The 17,349-nt window shown below is 36.3% G+C and overlaps 1 protein-coding gene across 3 annotated transcripts in view; it reads left to right on the top strand.

Annotated features, from left to right (window-relative positions):
• Window positions 1–17,349, top strand: part of SUGCT (succinyl-CoA:glutarate-CoA transferase) — a 316,585-nt gene that overhangs the window by 41,302 nt on the left and 257,934 nt on the right. For all 3 annotated transcript variants that reach the window (XM_066544754.1, XM_066544736.1, XM_066544744.1), the window contains one exon: window positions 5,196–5,339. In XM_066544754.1, the coding sequence (XP_066400851.1) occupies window positions 5,196–5,339 (144 nt within the window). The remainder of the gene's footprint in view (window positions 1–5,195; window positions 5,340–17,349) is intronic.

The following is a 17,349-nucleotide window of genomic DNA, read 5'->3' as shown; positions in this document are numbered from 1 at the left end:
ATGACTCCAAAAAAATAAATGTGCTTTTTGTTGTTGTAGTGAAAACTTATCCAAGTGGCTGTAAAATCATATGCTTGTTGGAAAATAACTTCAAAATAGTGAGGTATTATTAATAGTAAAATCTTCCTTTTTTTTTAAACATTTATGTTCATGTGACAGAATTGTGTTTAAAATTTCACAAAACTAAGTCTGAACAAAAGTAGAAAACCTTGTTTCAGTCAACATGTAGAAAAGTGGCCAAAGAAAAAGAGGAAAAAAGAAAACATAATTTCATGCTTTTTTTTTTTTTAATAAAGCTTAAATTATTTGTAGACTAGATAATGTGGAATTAGTGTGCTAAAACTAATAAGTTCATTTGAATGGGTACACTAGGGTCTGATTTTTTTTTTAGAATAAAATAGAAAATGCCACTCTTATAAACTGGAAATGAAAAAAAAAGGAAAAGTTATAACAGATGATGTTGGTTTTTTATTTAGTTGCAGGAGCTATCGATAATCAGTATAACATCGTCAGTGCAAGAGTGCTCTTTGGAAACATCCCTTTGGTAAACAAACCATTGAATGCTCTTGCAGGACGGTCTTAGAAGCATCAGCTGATGTAGCATACAAATTGAATGAATCTGAGCAAGCAGTAAAAAAGCATCCACATACATGACTGAGGTGTTGAATGTTGAGGTATACATATTTACATCGATGTATAAATATTTACAGTTCCTTAGAAAGAATTTAATAATAGGATACTAAAATTTTGTCCTGTATCTGACACATACAAAAATGTATAATCCAATAGCAGTATATATTCCTGCCTATAAAAAAAAATGAACAGCTTGCACTTTTTTTGTTTATCTTTTTTTTCCTGGCATCACTTAATGGTAATAACTTTGAAATGCTTCTGAGTGATATTCTGAACCTTGAAATCAAGCTATAACTTCTGCAACATTGCAAAAATATTGGGACAAACAACTGCATTTGTGCTAGTCTTGTTTTTGCACAGTAGAATAGTGTCTTTAAATCATGGTTTTGTATACAGTAACCTGCAAGCTCTTACACATGTACTTGATTACTTGTGTATTAGAAGTTACCACATCTGTGAAATTTGAAATTCTATTTGAAATTTCTATGACTCATCAAAACAATAACTTGAAATTAATTAAATAAGGTCCAATTTGGTTACAAATCCCCTTCCATCTCCTAGTGGATTATTACATCAATTACTTCAATACTTGAAGTACCTTTATAGTGGTGTATTCTTTTTTGAGGAAAAAACATTTTTGTTTTACTGAATATGAGACAGCATTTAATCTGCAATCCAGAGATGCCATTCATTCTTCAGTTTAGTACCAAACAAAGTGTTACAAAAGAGTACACATGGTATATATAGCTGAGAGCTGTTGAAAAATACAACCATTGCTGGTTCATATTAGCTTCAGCAATTATTTCACATCTGTAAAACTACTGGACTTAAAATGCCTTTCTTAAACATGTAATTTCAAACCAATTTTCATTTTAAATGGACGATTTTTGTATTACTGATGTAAGTTTGGGAAGGGAAATGATGTCAAAGGGCAAAAAAAAACACCTCAGGAAAGGAAGCTTCTAAAACATGTTGTGACTATGTCTGGCTGAGAATATGTTGACAAATTGTAAGGAATTTAGCAAACAGCAAAAATTAGGAATAAAAATGTAAACTATAAGATTGAGCAATAGCAAAGCACAGTGATTTAAAAACAAAAGGTCTGCTTAACTGGTATGAATCTTTATCCTTTCAAATGAGGAAAGGGCAACTCCTGATGTTGCACCTAATTTAGAGTTCAAGCCAGCCCTTGAGGCTGGATGGCAGCTTTGTTTGCTTAAGACACATTCTCCCTGGCTAGTGCTACATTTGCTCTTCCTACCAGAACAATGAAATCATTTTTGTCTGGCAGAGGTCGTGGTGTTTGTCACTTTTGAAATAACTTGCTTGAATAAAAGATACTGTATAGATCCTTACTTTGCCCAGGTAAATGGTATAATGTTAGCTATACAAAGTACTGTTGTGCTAGCAGAAGCTCTGTCCAAAGGAAGGTTATTTCTCTGTGTGTTTAGCCTTATCCTTCATATAAAGCAGCTTCACATCCCTTGTTCTGCAGGATAGTGATAAAGCCTGAATGAATCCATTCCACAGTACTTACACCTGTGTGTCCTGCCACAAAAGACTGGTTTATGGCACAGGAGCTGATTGAAGCTGATTAAATGGTGAGACATGGCAGCTCATCATGAGTCTTGGTAGGAAGACCAAGGATGGCTAGAAATTGTGTGGACTGGTTCAGAATTATAGGTTATGGAGTGTTAGGATAAAATAAAGCCAACATGTTAAAAATAACATAGCAATGTAGTGCTAGTAGTTTGTAGGAGCGTTCTCTAAGGGGAAATTGTGAAAGTATTTTTAGAAATAAAGGTGAACTTTTTACTGAGGCAAAGGAAGTGTTTGCTTTTAAACATTAGATAGTTTAGTACTTGATGAGGAAGGTTCTGGAGTTCATTTATAACAACCTATTAAAATAATCCCAATTTTTTCATCTTCAAAATGTAGTGTTCTCCTTAAAAGGTGAAATTAATGACATTCTGAAAACAGCGGGCAGTGTTTTCAAACTAAGAATGTTGCAGCACATCTGTTTGTAAAATCTAGTCTTTTTTGTTTCTTCTCAACCCAGTGAATGCAATGAAGTGCCTATAATAAAGAAAGAGCAATTTAAACAAGCTGATTAGTTGCAGCAGATAATATGAGGGGTTTTTTTGTTTTGGTTGGGTGTTTTTGTATGTGTGTGTTTCTTTTTGCTGTATGGGGTTTTTTTCTTTGATTGTTGGTTTTATTTTTTATTTTATTTCTTTGTGGTAGCTCTGAGGAGCATAAACCTTCTCATGGGCAAATTAGTTTTCTCAGTAGGCTTGTGCATATGAAAGTGAAGAATGAACTTTCCTAGTTTTCCCCAGAGTTGGGTACAATGAGAGTGGTAAATAGCTGGAACCTTTGAATTGTGTTTTCCATTGGGAAGCTGAAGTAGCTTAGTGTAGCATCTGGGGAAGGAAGAAATAAGAGATTATTCAAAACAGTACTACTTCCTAAAGCAGCATTCACCTTAGTATTGTGTAGTTTATATATTATCCTATGGATATCTAGGCTATAGATAATCACAGACTAATCCTTACTGCAGTTTGGATAAGAGTAACTAATTTTTTCCCAATTTTGCTATATTTTATACAGATTTTGTAATTTTTAGTCAATTTCATGACAAACAGTTATTATTTATCAATTGTAATGATTTTAAGTTGTCTTATGGTAGGCTTACTTGGGTGCCAGAACTCTGGAAGCATCTCATTAGCTTTGTGCTGCTATTTTTCTTCACAGTTTGAAAACTTAAAAAAAAACCCAAACAAACAAGAAGTAAGACTTCAAAATAAGGAGCTGATGTGGTAATCTGATCATCTGACCTCAAACTTTTCAGAGTAGGAAATGGAGAATATTTCAGAAGAAGCACTACAATAAAAGCCTAGCTGGGCTGAAATTAGTAGTTCATTTTGCCATTGATTTCAGAGGGGACATATATCATGCCAATGATTACAGAAGTTCTGAAACACATGATGTTACATGAAGATTCTTCCCTTGAACTAGAAAAGAGATGACATACAGAAAAAGGATATTTGAACAAACAACTTTTCAGTGACTTCACTCAGAAGGTTATGAATTTGCATGTATTTGCATGTGTAATATTTACAAGTGTAAACTAAAATTTGTGTTTGTTTTCTTACTAGAAGCCTGGAGTGTGTATAGTGGAAAATACAAAACTGAGCTTTCACTTGGGGAGGGACTGCAGATGAGAGAAATAAAGGGAATGAGAAGAATGAAGCAATATGGTTCTGCCTTTTAAACAGACAGGCAGCTGTGTCAGGCCTTTAGCTTCTGGACATAATAAAATTCAGTCTTCACTAGCTTCTCTTATCTCTAACATTATCTCTTTTCTTTTTGCATTGGTGAGTTGAAGCATTGTGTTATCAGGGACAAAAAGTGGCATAATAAATCCTTCATGATGTCAGTATGTGGCATCACAAAGTGGCAGTTTTGTGTACATGCTGCAAGAGTACCTGGTTTTCAGTGGTAGTTTTTATACATCAGGTCACTCAAAGATACTAATTTCTTGCACTAGCTGCAACTGAGTGCAATCATCCAACCAATTCCTTATCTACCAAGTGCCTGGTTTAGAGACAAGTATGTCATGTGGGACGGTGTCAAATGCTTTGCATGGAACCAAGTAGGTGACATCAGTCACTCTTCCCAGACCTACTAATACTGCTGTAACCTTTCATAGAAGGCCACTATATTTGTCAGGCACAATTTGCTCATAGTGAAGCCACGTTGACTGTCACAAATCATTGCTTATTTTCCATGTGCCTTAGAATAGCGTCCAGGAGAATCTGCTCCATAAGCCTGCTGGATAGGAAGAGGAGACTGGTGGGCCCATAGTCCCCTGCCTCTTCTTTTTTCCCTTTTAAAATATGGGGGTTATGTGTCCCTTTTGCCAGTCAGTTTGAACTTCCTAGGACTACCATGACTTCTCAAATATGATAGATAGTGTCTTAGCCATTCCCACTCCCAAATCCCTTGGTCCTGCAGATGTATGTCATGAAGTCTAATGGGCTTATGCGCTTTCAGGTTCCCTAGATGGTCTTGAACCTGATATTTTCCTACAGCACGTGGTTCTATGTTGTTGTCTCTCCAACAGATATTGGGGTGGTTGAAGCCCCCCATGAGGACCAGGGCTTGTGAATGTGAGGCCACTGCGATCTGTCTGTTGTGGGCCCCAGCCACTCCGTCTCCATGGATGGGTGTGCATAGCAGGATTATGTTAGCTGCAATTGCCCTCCCTGTGCTCTCAGTCAGCTCTTCATCCACCCCCAGTGAAACTCCAGCTGGTCATTGACATAGATGGAAACACTGCCTCCTTGTCTCCTTTCCCTGTCTTTCCTAAAAAGCCTATATCCCTCCATTCCAACACTCCAGTCACAGGAGTCATCCCACCGTGTCCCTGTCATGCCAATAAGATCCCAGCTCTGCACAATTGTATTGTCTCTGCTTGTTTCCCTGCTTTTAATTTTTTCTTTGTTTATTGTTTTGTTTGTTTGCCTTGTTTCATTTTGGGGTGTTTTCTTTTTCTTTAGGATGGTGAGCCAGTTAGACCAGGAGTAGCAATGACAGACCTTGCTACTGGGTTGTATACATATGGAGCAATTATGGCTGGTTTACTTCAGAGGTATAAGACAGGAAAAGGACTACACATTGACTGCAATCTCCTGTCAACTCAGGTAGAGTTGTAAAAAAATTGCTTTTTGTTGTATAGATGTTTGAACCTAAGAATACCATTTGCACGTAAATTAAAGTGCATTAGTTAGTATAACTAATGACAACACTAATAATGACATTAGTGATCATTCTCTTAACTTGCCACTCTGGTAGTGACCATTTTATATGACATGGTTATTGTTACTACTGCACTAAGTTTGGTTTTCACTTTTTGCAAAGGACTGCCATGTTCTGTGAAAGCACAGGTTAATCAAGGTTTATGATATCACTGAGAATGTAACAGTTGTAAGTGAGTAATTGGAGACAGACAAGCCTAAGTGGTGAAACCAATGTTGAAAGGAAGGCTTTGGCACTAGGTCACGTTACTTCTAGAGTGACTGAATAACTTGTGCAAAATCATCCAGAATGTTAAAATATCACCCAAGTTTCAAAGTAATGTAATCCAGGAGGTCTGCCTTTTGGCTCTGGGAGTTAAAAGAATGAAGTAAGGTTGAAGATGCAGCATTTTTCCTAGGCATTAAAGGCAAAGTTGTTTTGTTCATGAAAGATATAGCATGTACTACACATAATGAGACCTTTAACTTTCTTCTTTGAATATTTGAACACCACTGGTGCAATGATTTATCATTTCTAAAAAGCAAGTGGCATTGATATGAGCTGCATATGATCAGATAATATGTTGTCTTGCTGATGTAGGTACTTGCTGGTACAAACTGAGCACATGGTACAGAGGAAATTTTGTTTTTGTTTTAAAAATGTCAAAATTGTATTTAGTCCTAATTAAAGAACCTACAGTGCTCCATTGTTTTCATCCTTATTTAATTGTATTTTTCTTCGTGTTATAGCTGTCAGTACACTTGAGAAATGACAGTGGCCATTGTGCTAAAAGTTGGCCCAGGTGTGAGCAAGAGGTTGAACACCTATATCATTGTATGGTTACAATGATTGAGACTAATGATTGAGTTTGCTCTACTTTTAGTGCCTACTGCTTTTGTCTGAATAGCTATGGAAATCAGAAAGGAGGGGAAATCCTTGCTTAAATCAATAAAGAACTTCTCATTTATTTCGGAACAAATGTTTGTAAGAACTGAACTTAAATATACTTACATATATTTGCAAATGTTGTATCTGTATTGAAAAATGTTTAGGGAAAAAACAGTTCAGAAAAATATTTTAAATGTATATTAAATGCTTATTAAATATTTTGTAAATATATGATATAGGGGAGTTTTATGTTTAAGGTATTGTAGTGTTATATATTATGGCAGCTGCTCCTTGATTTTTTTAATTTCTAATTTTAGAAAAATACTTTTGATAATTTTTATTGATTTCCAGAGTAATTCTGGGAGGGGTGTGTGCATGTAATTCCTTGTTCCACTGGTTTTTAGCTTTTTTTTTTTTTTTTAATGAAGTCTTCTTGATTATTGTTCAATATTTTATCAAATGCTGAAAGCAAGAAGAGTTGAAGTTATGTGTTTCTAACTTCAACTCACTTATTTTGTTACCTTATTTGTCTTTTTAATATTTTTCCTTGATTAGTGTAGATTTGTCCATGCACAGAAATGTTCTTATATTGCAAAATTTCCACCTGAACTTCCACATCATCATCCTTTAGGCCACTCCTTTAGCACGCACAAGGAGGAGATTGAAGATCTGGATAGATGTTGGTGAACAAAGCATGTCACATGGTGTTTGTCTTCTACATGATTAGTTGAAGAAGTGCTAAATAGTCAAGGAAGAGCTTATTAATTTTTTTAGGTTTTTTTTAAACAGTAACCCCTTCTCTGTTCATTATCAAATTATAGTTATTTAAAAGTTATTAGAAATAATTTAGAAATAATTTAGAAATAATTCTTTGTTTCTTTAGAAAGAAAGAAATAATTCCATAAATGCACACTCTCATTGAAAAAGAAATGTTTTCATTTACTTCAGTGTTGGGTAAATGAAATTCAAATAATTTAGTATATTGGAACAGAATATGGATAAAAGATGTTATTCAGAAAACAGCTTTTTTGTTTTAGATGACCTTGTTGCTTCAGTCAAAATTAATTTTAGGGTGTTGGCCCAAGACTGTGATGAGAACATCTATTAAATTGGAAGAAGTATTTATGGATGAGGTTCTAAAGAAAAAAAAAACCAACCAAGATATGGTTAATGCCATTAAAAAGATGTGTTACAATGAATGAAAAAAAAAAGTAAGTGGCAGCTGAGTCTCTCTCAGAACATCAAGTTTCTTGGTATGTTTTCTTTCTTTTTGTGAGACTGCTGGTTACTTATAAGTCTTTAGGGGGAGTGTCTCTACTAGGAAAGAGTAGTACAAATCTGAAAATTAATGTAAATAAATAAAATACTCTTGCAAAACTTCTGATGGTAATGAGTTCTTTTAAATGAAGTTAGACAATTACTGTGGTGCAATCAGGGTCTTTAAAGATACATATTTCCAAAAAGGTTTTAGTTTTACCTCCCAACTAGGTATCTAAAACTAGCTTTTCCTCATGTGATGAATGTTTAAAAAGAAGGACTTACTGAAGTTTCTCATGGATGCTGCCAAAAAAATAAGGAACCTAAAATTTTAGACTTTCAGTTTACTAGGTTCCTGTTGGTGTTGATTAATGGTAGGATCTAGAGGTCAAACAGAGACATCTTGATAGCTTCTCCAGCAAGAGTTTCACTGAAATGTGGTAATTTTTAATGAGAAAAAAGGAATCTACTATGCATACTGAACCATCCTATTTATAGTGTTTTGACAGCAGGGTCTTGTATGAAACTTCTTGGTTTTGCCATCATTTCATGCACTGAGCTAATATAGCAGTGTGATTGGATCTTTTGTTCATCCCTTCATCTGAACTGAAAATTGTGAACCTGGCCAATACATATTCATTGTTCACTGTTGATGACTTTGACAGTGTCACAAAGGAATAAAAACCCCAGGGGTTAAGTCACTCAGGTAATTAGAAAATCCTGAAAATGGTTTGGTTTGTTTTATACAGAAAACTTAGCATCTAAATGTCCTAAATCTAAATCTGTGTCTGTGCTATCACTTTTCTGCATGCCTTGCAGAAATGCAAGAGAATTTATATTCTTTTTTGTGGAGGGGAGGGCTGGAAAATCCTTTTGATGCTAATTTCCTGCACAGACATGCAAATAACAAAGAGCATTGAACTGAATTCAGCTGCCAACAAAGCTGATCTGAAACTTTTTAAAGAACTATCCCACTGACTGGCAAGTTAGTTTCATATTATCTGTGTAGAACCAAATTATAAGTGAGACTCTGTACTCTGAAAAAATATGATTTTTAGAATATCTTCAAATACATATCTTTTTTCAAATTCTGTGGTTTAAACACTTACTACTACCAAAGAAGATTTCTTTCCCCACAACAAAATAGGATTCTAGCATTTTTTTTTTAATGAGAGATATGGAAACTCTTAGAATGTGGTTTTGTAGTGAGCAGAAACCTTTTAAATCTCTCATCTATAAACTTTTAACCTGTGTCATACAATTCCTTTGAAATTTTTGACTTTTAGATGATTCACAGTTGTAAGCTCCAGATCTTTCAGCATCTAAATAGTGTCCTTTAGATGATACTGGTAAATAAGTAGGAAGTGGGGTTTGGATTTGGTTCCAATTATGCAATTGTGCCTTTTCTTCTGTTGTGGCTTAAAAAAATCTCTTGGTCGTTTTAATATCCTTCCTGTATTTAATTATGACCAGGCTCCAACAAATACTGTAATAAGTTGGTTTCATTTGGATTAAAAATCTGCAAGAAATATATTACATATAACATTTCTGCAATTTTGAATGTATTTTTTCCCAGATTCCACTGAGAGAAAAATATGGTTAACACTGTTTGTATAATATGATTGTTCATCAGACACTTCTCTGCTTCTAATTACTATGTTTTAGTTTGTATTTGCCATAGCAAATATCTTCTTAAAATGTTGAAGTGACTCTAGAAAGACCTAGAAAATTGGTATAAATTATTTTCTTTATTTCATTTTTGTTCCTTATTAAGCAGCTAGTTTACTGAGGGAATTATGAGGGTTAGAAACTATTAGTTTTGTTTTTGTTTTTGCCTCACATTTTCCCGTGATGATTCTGTTTAAGCCTTATCTATTTAAGGTGCTTTCAGTGCTATCTATTCAGGGCTTTCATGGCATCTCTTTTAGCAATTATTGAGTGTAGGTGAAACTGGTAACAGTTCCATGCTGCCTATAGGACATAGAAGGCTGAGAAGTAAGTCATGTGGAAATATCAGTCTTGGAACTTCAGTACTGCTCAGGTGTCTTGACTCTATCTTGTTGCTTCTCCGCTTGCTGAGAGTCATGAGTTGAATGAATACCAAAATACCAAAAGAAAAATCATCTTTTTTAGAGGTTATTGCTTCTGGTGATTTTGGAGGCCAGCTATGAGGACTGTTACACAGTTGTCTTGGTTTTGGGTATGGTTTGAATAAGTCAGTTTTTTACAAGCTTATAAAGCATCATCTTTGCAGAACATCGTATTCTTAATCTCCATCATAATAAAAAATTGAGCATGTGCTGTATGGAGATGTCATTTTTTTCACTGTATAACTCTCATATAAAAAAATAACAAAATCGGAATTAATGTGAACTTTCCTTAAACATATACTGCACTTTAAACATTTCTTGTCTTGTATTCTTCACAATTTCCATTGAGGATAGCTGTATAACTAAGAACAGAATTTATCCCTCTGGGTTTTAAGCAGCCACAATTTGATTGAATAGACCAGAAGACCATATACACATGACAATAACTCAATTTAATATTGGTCTCTGCGGAATTTGTGTTATGATTTCTAATGATTAGTTATGCAGTCATTGGTAGAACATCCTCCAACTGGATCTTGGTTTTATTTAGAGGCTTTCTTTACTCTGTAAACAGAATACATATTCAAATTGCTAGGGAATTTCTTCTTTAAATGCTACCTAACTCTTTTTGTCTTTGCTACCATTGTTCTTGTGCTAAAGAAACCAAGCCTGAATGAGTTTCAGCTTCATTTTCCTATGTTGATCTGTCTCTGTCATTAATTAGAGAAAGACTAGAAAGGAGATAGAAAAAATATACCCCTTTTTTACTAAAAAAAAAAAAAAAAGGGACACTGGAGTGGGTAGGGGAGAGAGTTTGAAGGTTTGAAGACAAAGGAAGACATTTCTTTTAATGAGTTTTTAATTTAGATGACCTTTAAATAAGGGTGTAATCTTGGAAATGGAATCAAGATGTTTATTACCAGCAGATCAGATTTCAGAATCATGCTGAGTATTAGGAGAAGGATAACCTGGGTAAATGAAAAGAAAGGGGAATGATTTAAGCAACTAGTACCAGAATAAACACGTTTAGTGTACCCCAAAATCTCACCTGCCTGTCTAAACTCATAGAAGTTTCAGAAGCAATACTATAAGTTCATCAAACTAGGATAGAGCCTTTCAAGACATTGTGCTCCATTTTTTAATGTAAATAACAAGTAATAGGGTTGTAACTTGATGGAAGAGGTTTTAGTTTTATGTCATGGAAAATTTTAAGTTAACAAGACAGTCAATTTTTTTGTGCTGCTGAACCTCTGGAAATCTAATAAACCTTAACAAGTGTGACATTTTTGGGTATGGTGATAGAACTCTAGCTAAGGTTTCAACACTGCTTAGTTTGATTACTTTAGAAAACTCTTATTAAAATTTCTCTGTAGATTATAATTTATTTTTTTAAAAAAGGTAAAGGATGATGCTGAAACACATTTGAAATAATGACTTCCTTTGGTCTTCCTACTGCCAGAATTTCTCTTTGTATTCAGCAGAGTATTGTTTCTCTGTTCAGCATTGGTTTTGGCTAATCAGTTAGATTGCAAACTCTTTAGAGTAGTGACATGTGGTTAGGCCAAAAGTCACAACTTATTACTTACTATGTTATAGTGAAAGCTATAAAAAATATCTTCAGACTCTAGGACTTCTAAAACAGGTATCCATTAAATTGCATAAAACTCATAGAATCATCAAGCTTGAAAGAGACCTTTAAGACCACGAAGTCCAGTTGTCAACCCAGAACTACCACTACAGCCCCTAAACCACTAAATCACGTGATTCAGATCAGCCACCTCTTAGATGTCTCCAGGGATGGTGACTTCACCCTGGGCAACCTATTCCAATGCCGGACCACCCTAACACTGAAATTTTTTTTCCTGGTGTCTGAATCACCCCTATCTCAGTTTAAGGCCATTTCATTTGTAAATTATAGATTATAGTCCTCTCACTGCAGGCCCTATGAGAAGAGACCAGACTTCAGCACAACCTCCTTTCAGACACGTTTTCCAGACCTTTCACAAGCCTTGTTGTCCTTCTTTGGCCACACTCCAGCACCTCAATGTCCTTTCTAAAGTGAGAGGCCCAGAACTGAACACAGTACTCGAGGTGTGGCCTCACCAGTGCTGAGTACAGGAGGGTGATCTCTGCCCTGGTCCTGCTGGCCTCACTGTTCTTCATACAGGCCAGGATCCATTGATCTTCTTGGCCACTGGGCACACTGCTGGCTCATACTGAGTACCCCAGGCCCCTTCCTGCTGAACAGCTCTTGAGCCACTCCTCCCCAAGCTTGTAGGGCTGCATGGTCTTGCAGGACCCAGCACTTCCCTTTTGTCCTCACCATGTTGTCCTCAGCCCACTAATCAAGCCTGTCCAGGTTTCCCTGCAGAGCCTTCCTACTCTTGAGCAGACCAACACCCTCACCCAGCCAGAGTTTTCTGCAAATTTACTGAGGGTGCCCTGAATCCTCAGGTCCAGATCATCAAAAAAGATGGTAAACAGGGACCAGCCCCAAAACTGAGCCCTGGGGAACACTGCTAGTGACCCATCACCAGGTGGATTTAGTTCCATTCACCATAGCACTCCAGGCCTGGCCATCCAGCCAGGTTTTTATTGAGGTATTCACCCATCTAGGAGGATGCTGTGGGAAACTGTCAAATGCTTTACAGTCTAGATAGAGTACATCCACTGCCTTTCCCTCATCTACTCAATGGGTCACTTGTTCATAGAATCAGATCAGATTGGTCAAGCAGGACCTGCCTTTCATAAATGCATGTTGGCTGGACTTGATCCCCTGATTGTCCTGCATGTGCCATATAATGGCACTCAGGATGATCTCTTCCATAAACTTCATTGGAACTGAGGTCAGGCTGACAGGGCTGTAGTTCCCTGAATCATCCTTCAGCTACATCCTTTACATTTGCTAATTTCCAGTCAGCTGGAACTTCTCCAGTTAACAAGGATTGATGTTAGAAGATTCAGAGTGGTTTAACAAGTTCTTTTCCTTCCCTCGCTACCCTGGGGTGGATCAATGTGACCATAAATGTGATTGTCTAGTCAGTTATTTGTAAAAATTCCTTGCCTTGCTTTGAATGAATTTGGTAGTACTAGATTTCTCTAATAAATAGATTTGAAGTTATTTTTATTCTAGTTTCCTCTGTGATAAATAATTTTTGGTTTTTTGTGATATGACTTAAATATTTTTGAAGGTTGATTAAAGAATAAATTCCTTCTTCAATGTTGCCGCTACTTAAAAAGCATTATGTAGAAGTGCTGTATTTTGACTCCAGACTCATTGGTAATAGTCAAGTCAAACAGAACTTTGCACCACATTTCTCTGACTTGCATGCTGTATAACAGCTTAGTAAATGAACTACATCTGCAATGTGAACAGCATTAAAATGCTCAGAAGAGCTTTATGGCCACTGCTTAATACTGCAGAGGCACAGAAATTATAATCTTGTAAAACATCCTATTTCAAACATTTCATTCAATTGCATGGATTTGTTTCTTGTGACATCCCTGTAGTGCATTAGCACCATTAGCACCATTAAGTACTTAATGGACAGTGAATGGAGATTTTCAGTGTTAGAACCAAAGCCATTGTTGTTCTGCCGAGGTAATACTGTAGTGATTGGGAGATTTCACTGTGATAATAGGCAGACAACATTTGCACATTTCTCACACAACCAAATAGGCATGCCTTGTTTCTTTACGACCCTCCCTATGTATCAAATGAAGTCTAAAAATCTACCTACTTGCACTGCTGCAGTGCAAGCTATTGAAATTACTATTGTATTTTTTTTAATTTGTTCACTACAGATAAGATAAAAATGACCATGTCAGTAGACAAACACACCTAAGTTTCTTTTTTTCATGCAAGAATTAATGCTGATAAATGTGGAGAACAAAAAGATGAGTGATGTAAATTGTTAGACATATGCATATTTTCATTGTAAATGGCACTGTTCCTATCATAAAATCAAAAGTGAAAAGTGCCTTAATACAGCATGTTTTGGATGTTGACGGCTTTCCATGGATAAGAATCCCTATTACTAATTAAATAAAAAAATAGTATCCTTCACAAAGTGTGTATAAAATCCAGTTTGGAGCCTCTGGATATTACACAACTGCAAACAAGAACAAAAATTGCTATAGTTATTCTGATGCCTGTCTTCACAGGTAATTAAATTTTATATGAGCAAAATCTGTTTGTCTTTATCATATTTTTATGCTTTCTTGTTTTCATTCTCAGTCACCAAATACAGCTATTATTTTTAAATTAGAAAAGAATCATTTAGGTTGGAAAATAACTTTTAAGATCATCAAGTAATTCAGCACTGCCAAGTCCAATACTAAAGCATGTCCCTAAGTGCCACATCTTTTAAATACCCCCAGATATAGCAACTCCACCACTTCCCTGGGCATCTTGTTCCAATGGCTGACAACTTTTTCTGTGAAAATCTTTTTCTTATTATCTAATCTAAACCTTCTGGGTTTAGAGGCCTTTTCCTCTTGTCCTATCACTTGTTGCCTGGGAGAAGAGACTGGCTCCCCCACTTCACTACAGCCTCCTTTCAAGAAGTTGTAGAGAACAGTAAGAGTCATGTCTGAGCCTCCTTTTCTCCAGTTGGAGCAATTCAAACTCCCACAGTGCTTCTTATAAGATTTGTGCTCCACATCCTTCACCAGCCTCACTGCCCTTCTCTGGACATGCTTCAGCACCTTAATATCTTTTTGGTAATGAGGGGCTCAAAACTGAACACAGGATTTGAGGCTGCACCAGATCTGATTATAAAGCACTGCCCTGGTCCTGTTGACCTCACTGTTCCTGATACAGGCCCGGATGCCATTGTCCTTCTTGACCACCTGGGCACACACATTGGCTCATGTTCAGCTGCTGTCAACCAGCACCCCCAGGTCCTTTTCTGCTGTGCAGGATCCAGCACTTCTTGTGGAACCTCATACCAGTGACTTTGGCCCATTGATCCAACCTGTCCAGGTCCCTCTGCAGAGCCTTCCTACCCTCCAGCAGATCAACATTGCTACCCAGCTTGGTGTTGTCTGCAAACTGACTGAGGGTGCATTGAGTCCCCTTGCTCAGTGTGTTATTAAAGATATTAGACAGAACTGGACCAAATACCCTGCAGAGAGCTAGTGACCAGCTGGATGTAGCCCCACTCACCACCACTCTCTAGGCCCAGCCATCCAGCAAGTTTTTTTATCCAGCGAAGAGTGCACCCATCCAAACCATGAGCAGAAGAAGACTGTGAGAAAATGTCAAAGGCTTTAATAAAGCCCAGATAAACAGCCACAGCTCATCCACTTAGTGAGTTACCTTGCCATAGAGGATCAGGTTGGTCAAGTAGGGCCTGCCTTTCATAAACCTATACTGGCTGGGCCTGATCCCCTGTTGGGCATGTGCAACATGATGATCCTATGCCTGAACCTTTAGGTGTTCCTTCCTGAAGAATATGCAGCCTTCCTAGATTCCTTTGTCCTACAGGACTTCTTCCCAAGGGACTCTCTCAACCAATCTCCTAAACAGGCCAAAGTCTTCCCTCTGGAGTTCCAAGGTAACTGTCCTCTCCTTCCTTCTGCAACAATTAAAAATTCTATCATTTCATGGTTGCTGTGCTCAAGACAGCCTTCCACCCAGAATTTCCTCTCTGTTCACAAACAACAGGTCCGAGGACTCTTTCCCTAGCTGGCTCTCACCAACTGCATCAGGAAGTCATCTTCCACACACTCCAGACTCCTAGACGATTGCCTCTTTGTTGTGCTGTATTTTCAAGACATCTAGTGTGTTGAAGTCCTTCATGAGAGCAAGGGATAGAAATTGTGAGACTTCTGCCAGCTGCTCATAGAGTATTCCATCTTCCCTTTATCCTGGTTGAGTTGTCTATAAGACTGCCACCAGGATATCTGCGCTGTTAGCCTTCTTGATTCTTACCCGTGAATACTCAACCCCATCCTACCTATCATTTAACTTTAGAAAATCAAGACACAAAATGTGTTACAGTGTTAGAGAAACCTGTATACAATGTAGCAGAATAAACTTTTTTGTCAGTTCAATTTTTACTGGACTTGGTAAAGCCGTGTGAAATACAGAACACAATGCATTTAGTATTTCAATGCATATGTAGTCTTTCTTCAGAGAGAATAAATTATTAAGAAAATAATTGTAGAAATTTATGGCTAAAGTTGTCTGATATGTCTGTTATCAACATCTGATTTCATTTGTTAGAACACTGCCAAAGTTTTAACTGTTTTGGCTGATTTTTCCATGCCATGGAAAAGAAAAGGGATTTGTTTTCAAAGTAACTTTAAAAATGATTCATCTGTTTCCAGGATCATGTTATGGGAAAATCCACTGATAGGCTTTTTGGTTTTTTTCCTTTTTTTCCTTTATGAGAAACCCAGTGCCTTCAGTTTTTGGATTTTGCACCGAGTTACAGACTAACTTTGGAGTTTTTAGTATTTTTAGCCTTAATGCTCTCCTTAATTTTTTTTTTTTTAATGTAACAGGTTCCTTAATGATGTTCCTTTGTAATTATGAAGCTGAAGTAGTATCTTTCTTTATGCTTTCAGGAAAAAAAAATACTACTATTTTATAATAATCAAGAAAATGACATTTATTATTCCTTTTAGAATGTGTTTTTCTTCAACTGGAGCTCATTTAAAAGAAATATTTTTTGTTTCCTTTTTCTCTTTAGTGCCAGTGCTGTCTAATAGCTTCTACGGTCAGGATTTTTATTTTTGATCCTCCACCTAAAATTCATCTGAGTGTGTAGAAGTTTATTTTTTTGTTTGTTTGCTTGAATGCCTGTTTAATTGGAGAGATAGGAGTCCATTTAACATGTACTTACTCTTGAAACATACTTTGAAATTACAAGTACTACATTTGTTAGTTGCATCAATCTTTGCTATTGTTAATGCTAATTGAATCTTAATCAGGAGCTGATCTCCATGCTATGGGAAGCATCCATTCTGGTCTTTTATGAGCTCTAAATAGCTCATTAAAAGTAATTTGTAAATCAGTTCTTTTTTGGTTTTATTTCTCTGAACATAGCAGTTCTCTGCAATGCAAATGCATTGTGTTTTTGAAGATGTCTCAATTTCTCTATATATGTAGTCTAAATTTTTTGATAAAGCAAAATATGTTATCAGACATCATTTTCAGGCAAAAAAAGTATTTATATAAGTATGTACCTTAAAGTCTGTTTGCTCTTTTTATCTGACAACCTCTGAGAATTCGTGTTCTAGATAAGGTATTCAAATACATTATCTCTTATTTTGTTTTTGCATGGTTTGGGGGTTTTTATTGTTTCTGGTTCAATTAACACCTTCTAGCACATCTTTTGTGTGACTGTGATTTGCTGTGTGCTATTATTGGTCAGGTGGCTAACTTGAATCAGCAATCCCCCATGCTGCATGTGATTGCTGGCATGGATTTGTATACCTGCCTAAGTGTCTGGTTGGAAGGTACAAGAACAGGACACTATAGGAGACCTGTATTAAAATTCTAGTTATTTGTCATTAAAGATCTGATTTTATCTTAACAAGATTATAGTTGTGACCAGGTTTATGCCATTTATGGATACTTCAGTGCCAGGAGTTTTCTTGTGTGAATGGTGAATTCATGAAAATTTCCTGGAGTTTTTCATTGAGAGATATTGGTGTTACTGAGTAGAAAGCA

This window comes from Molothrus aeneus, chromosome 1 (assembly GCF_037042795.1).
Source record: "Molothrus aeneus isolate 106 chromosome 1, BPBGC_Maene_1.0, whole genome shotgun sequence".
In the NCBI taxonomy this organism is placed as follows: domain Eukaryota; kingdom Metazoa; phylum Chordata; class Aves; order Passeriformes; family Icteridae; genus Molothrus; species Molothrus aeneus.
Note: the sequence above shows the minus strand (reverse complement) of the source record. Positions and strands in the feature narration are given on the sequence as shown.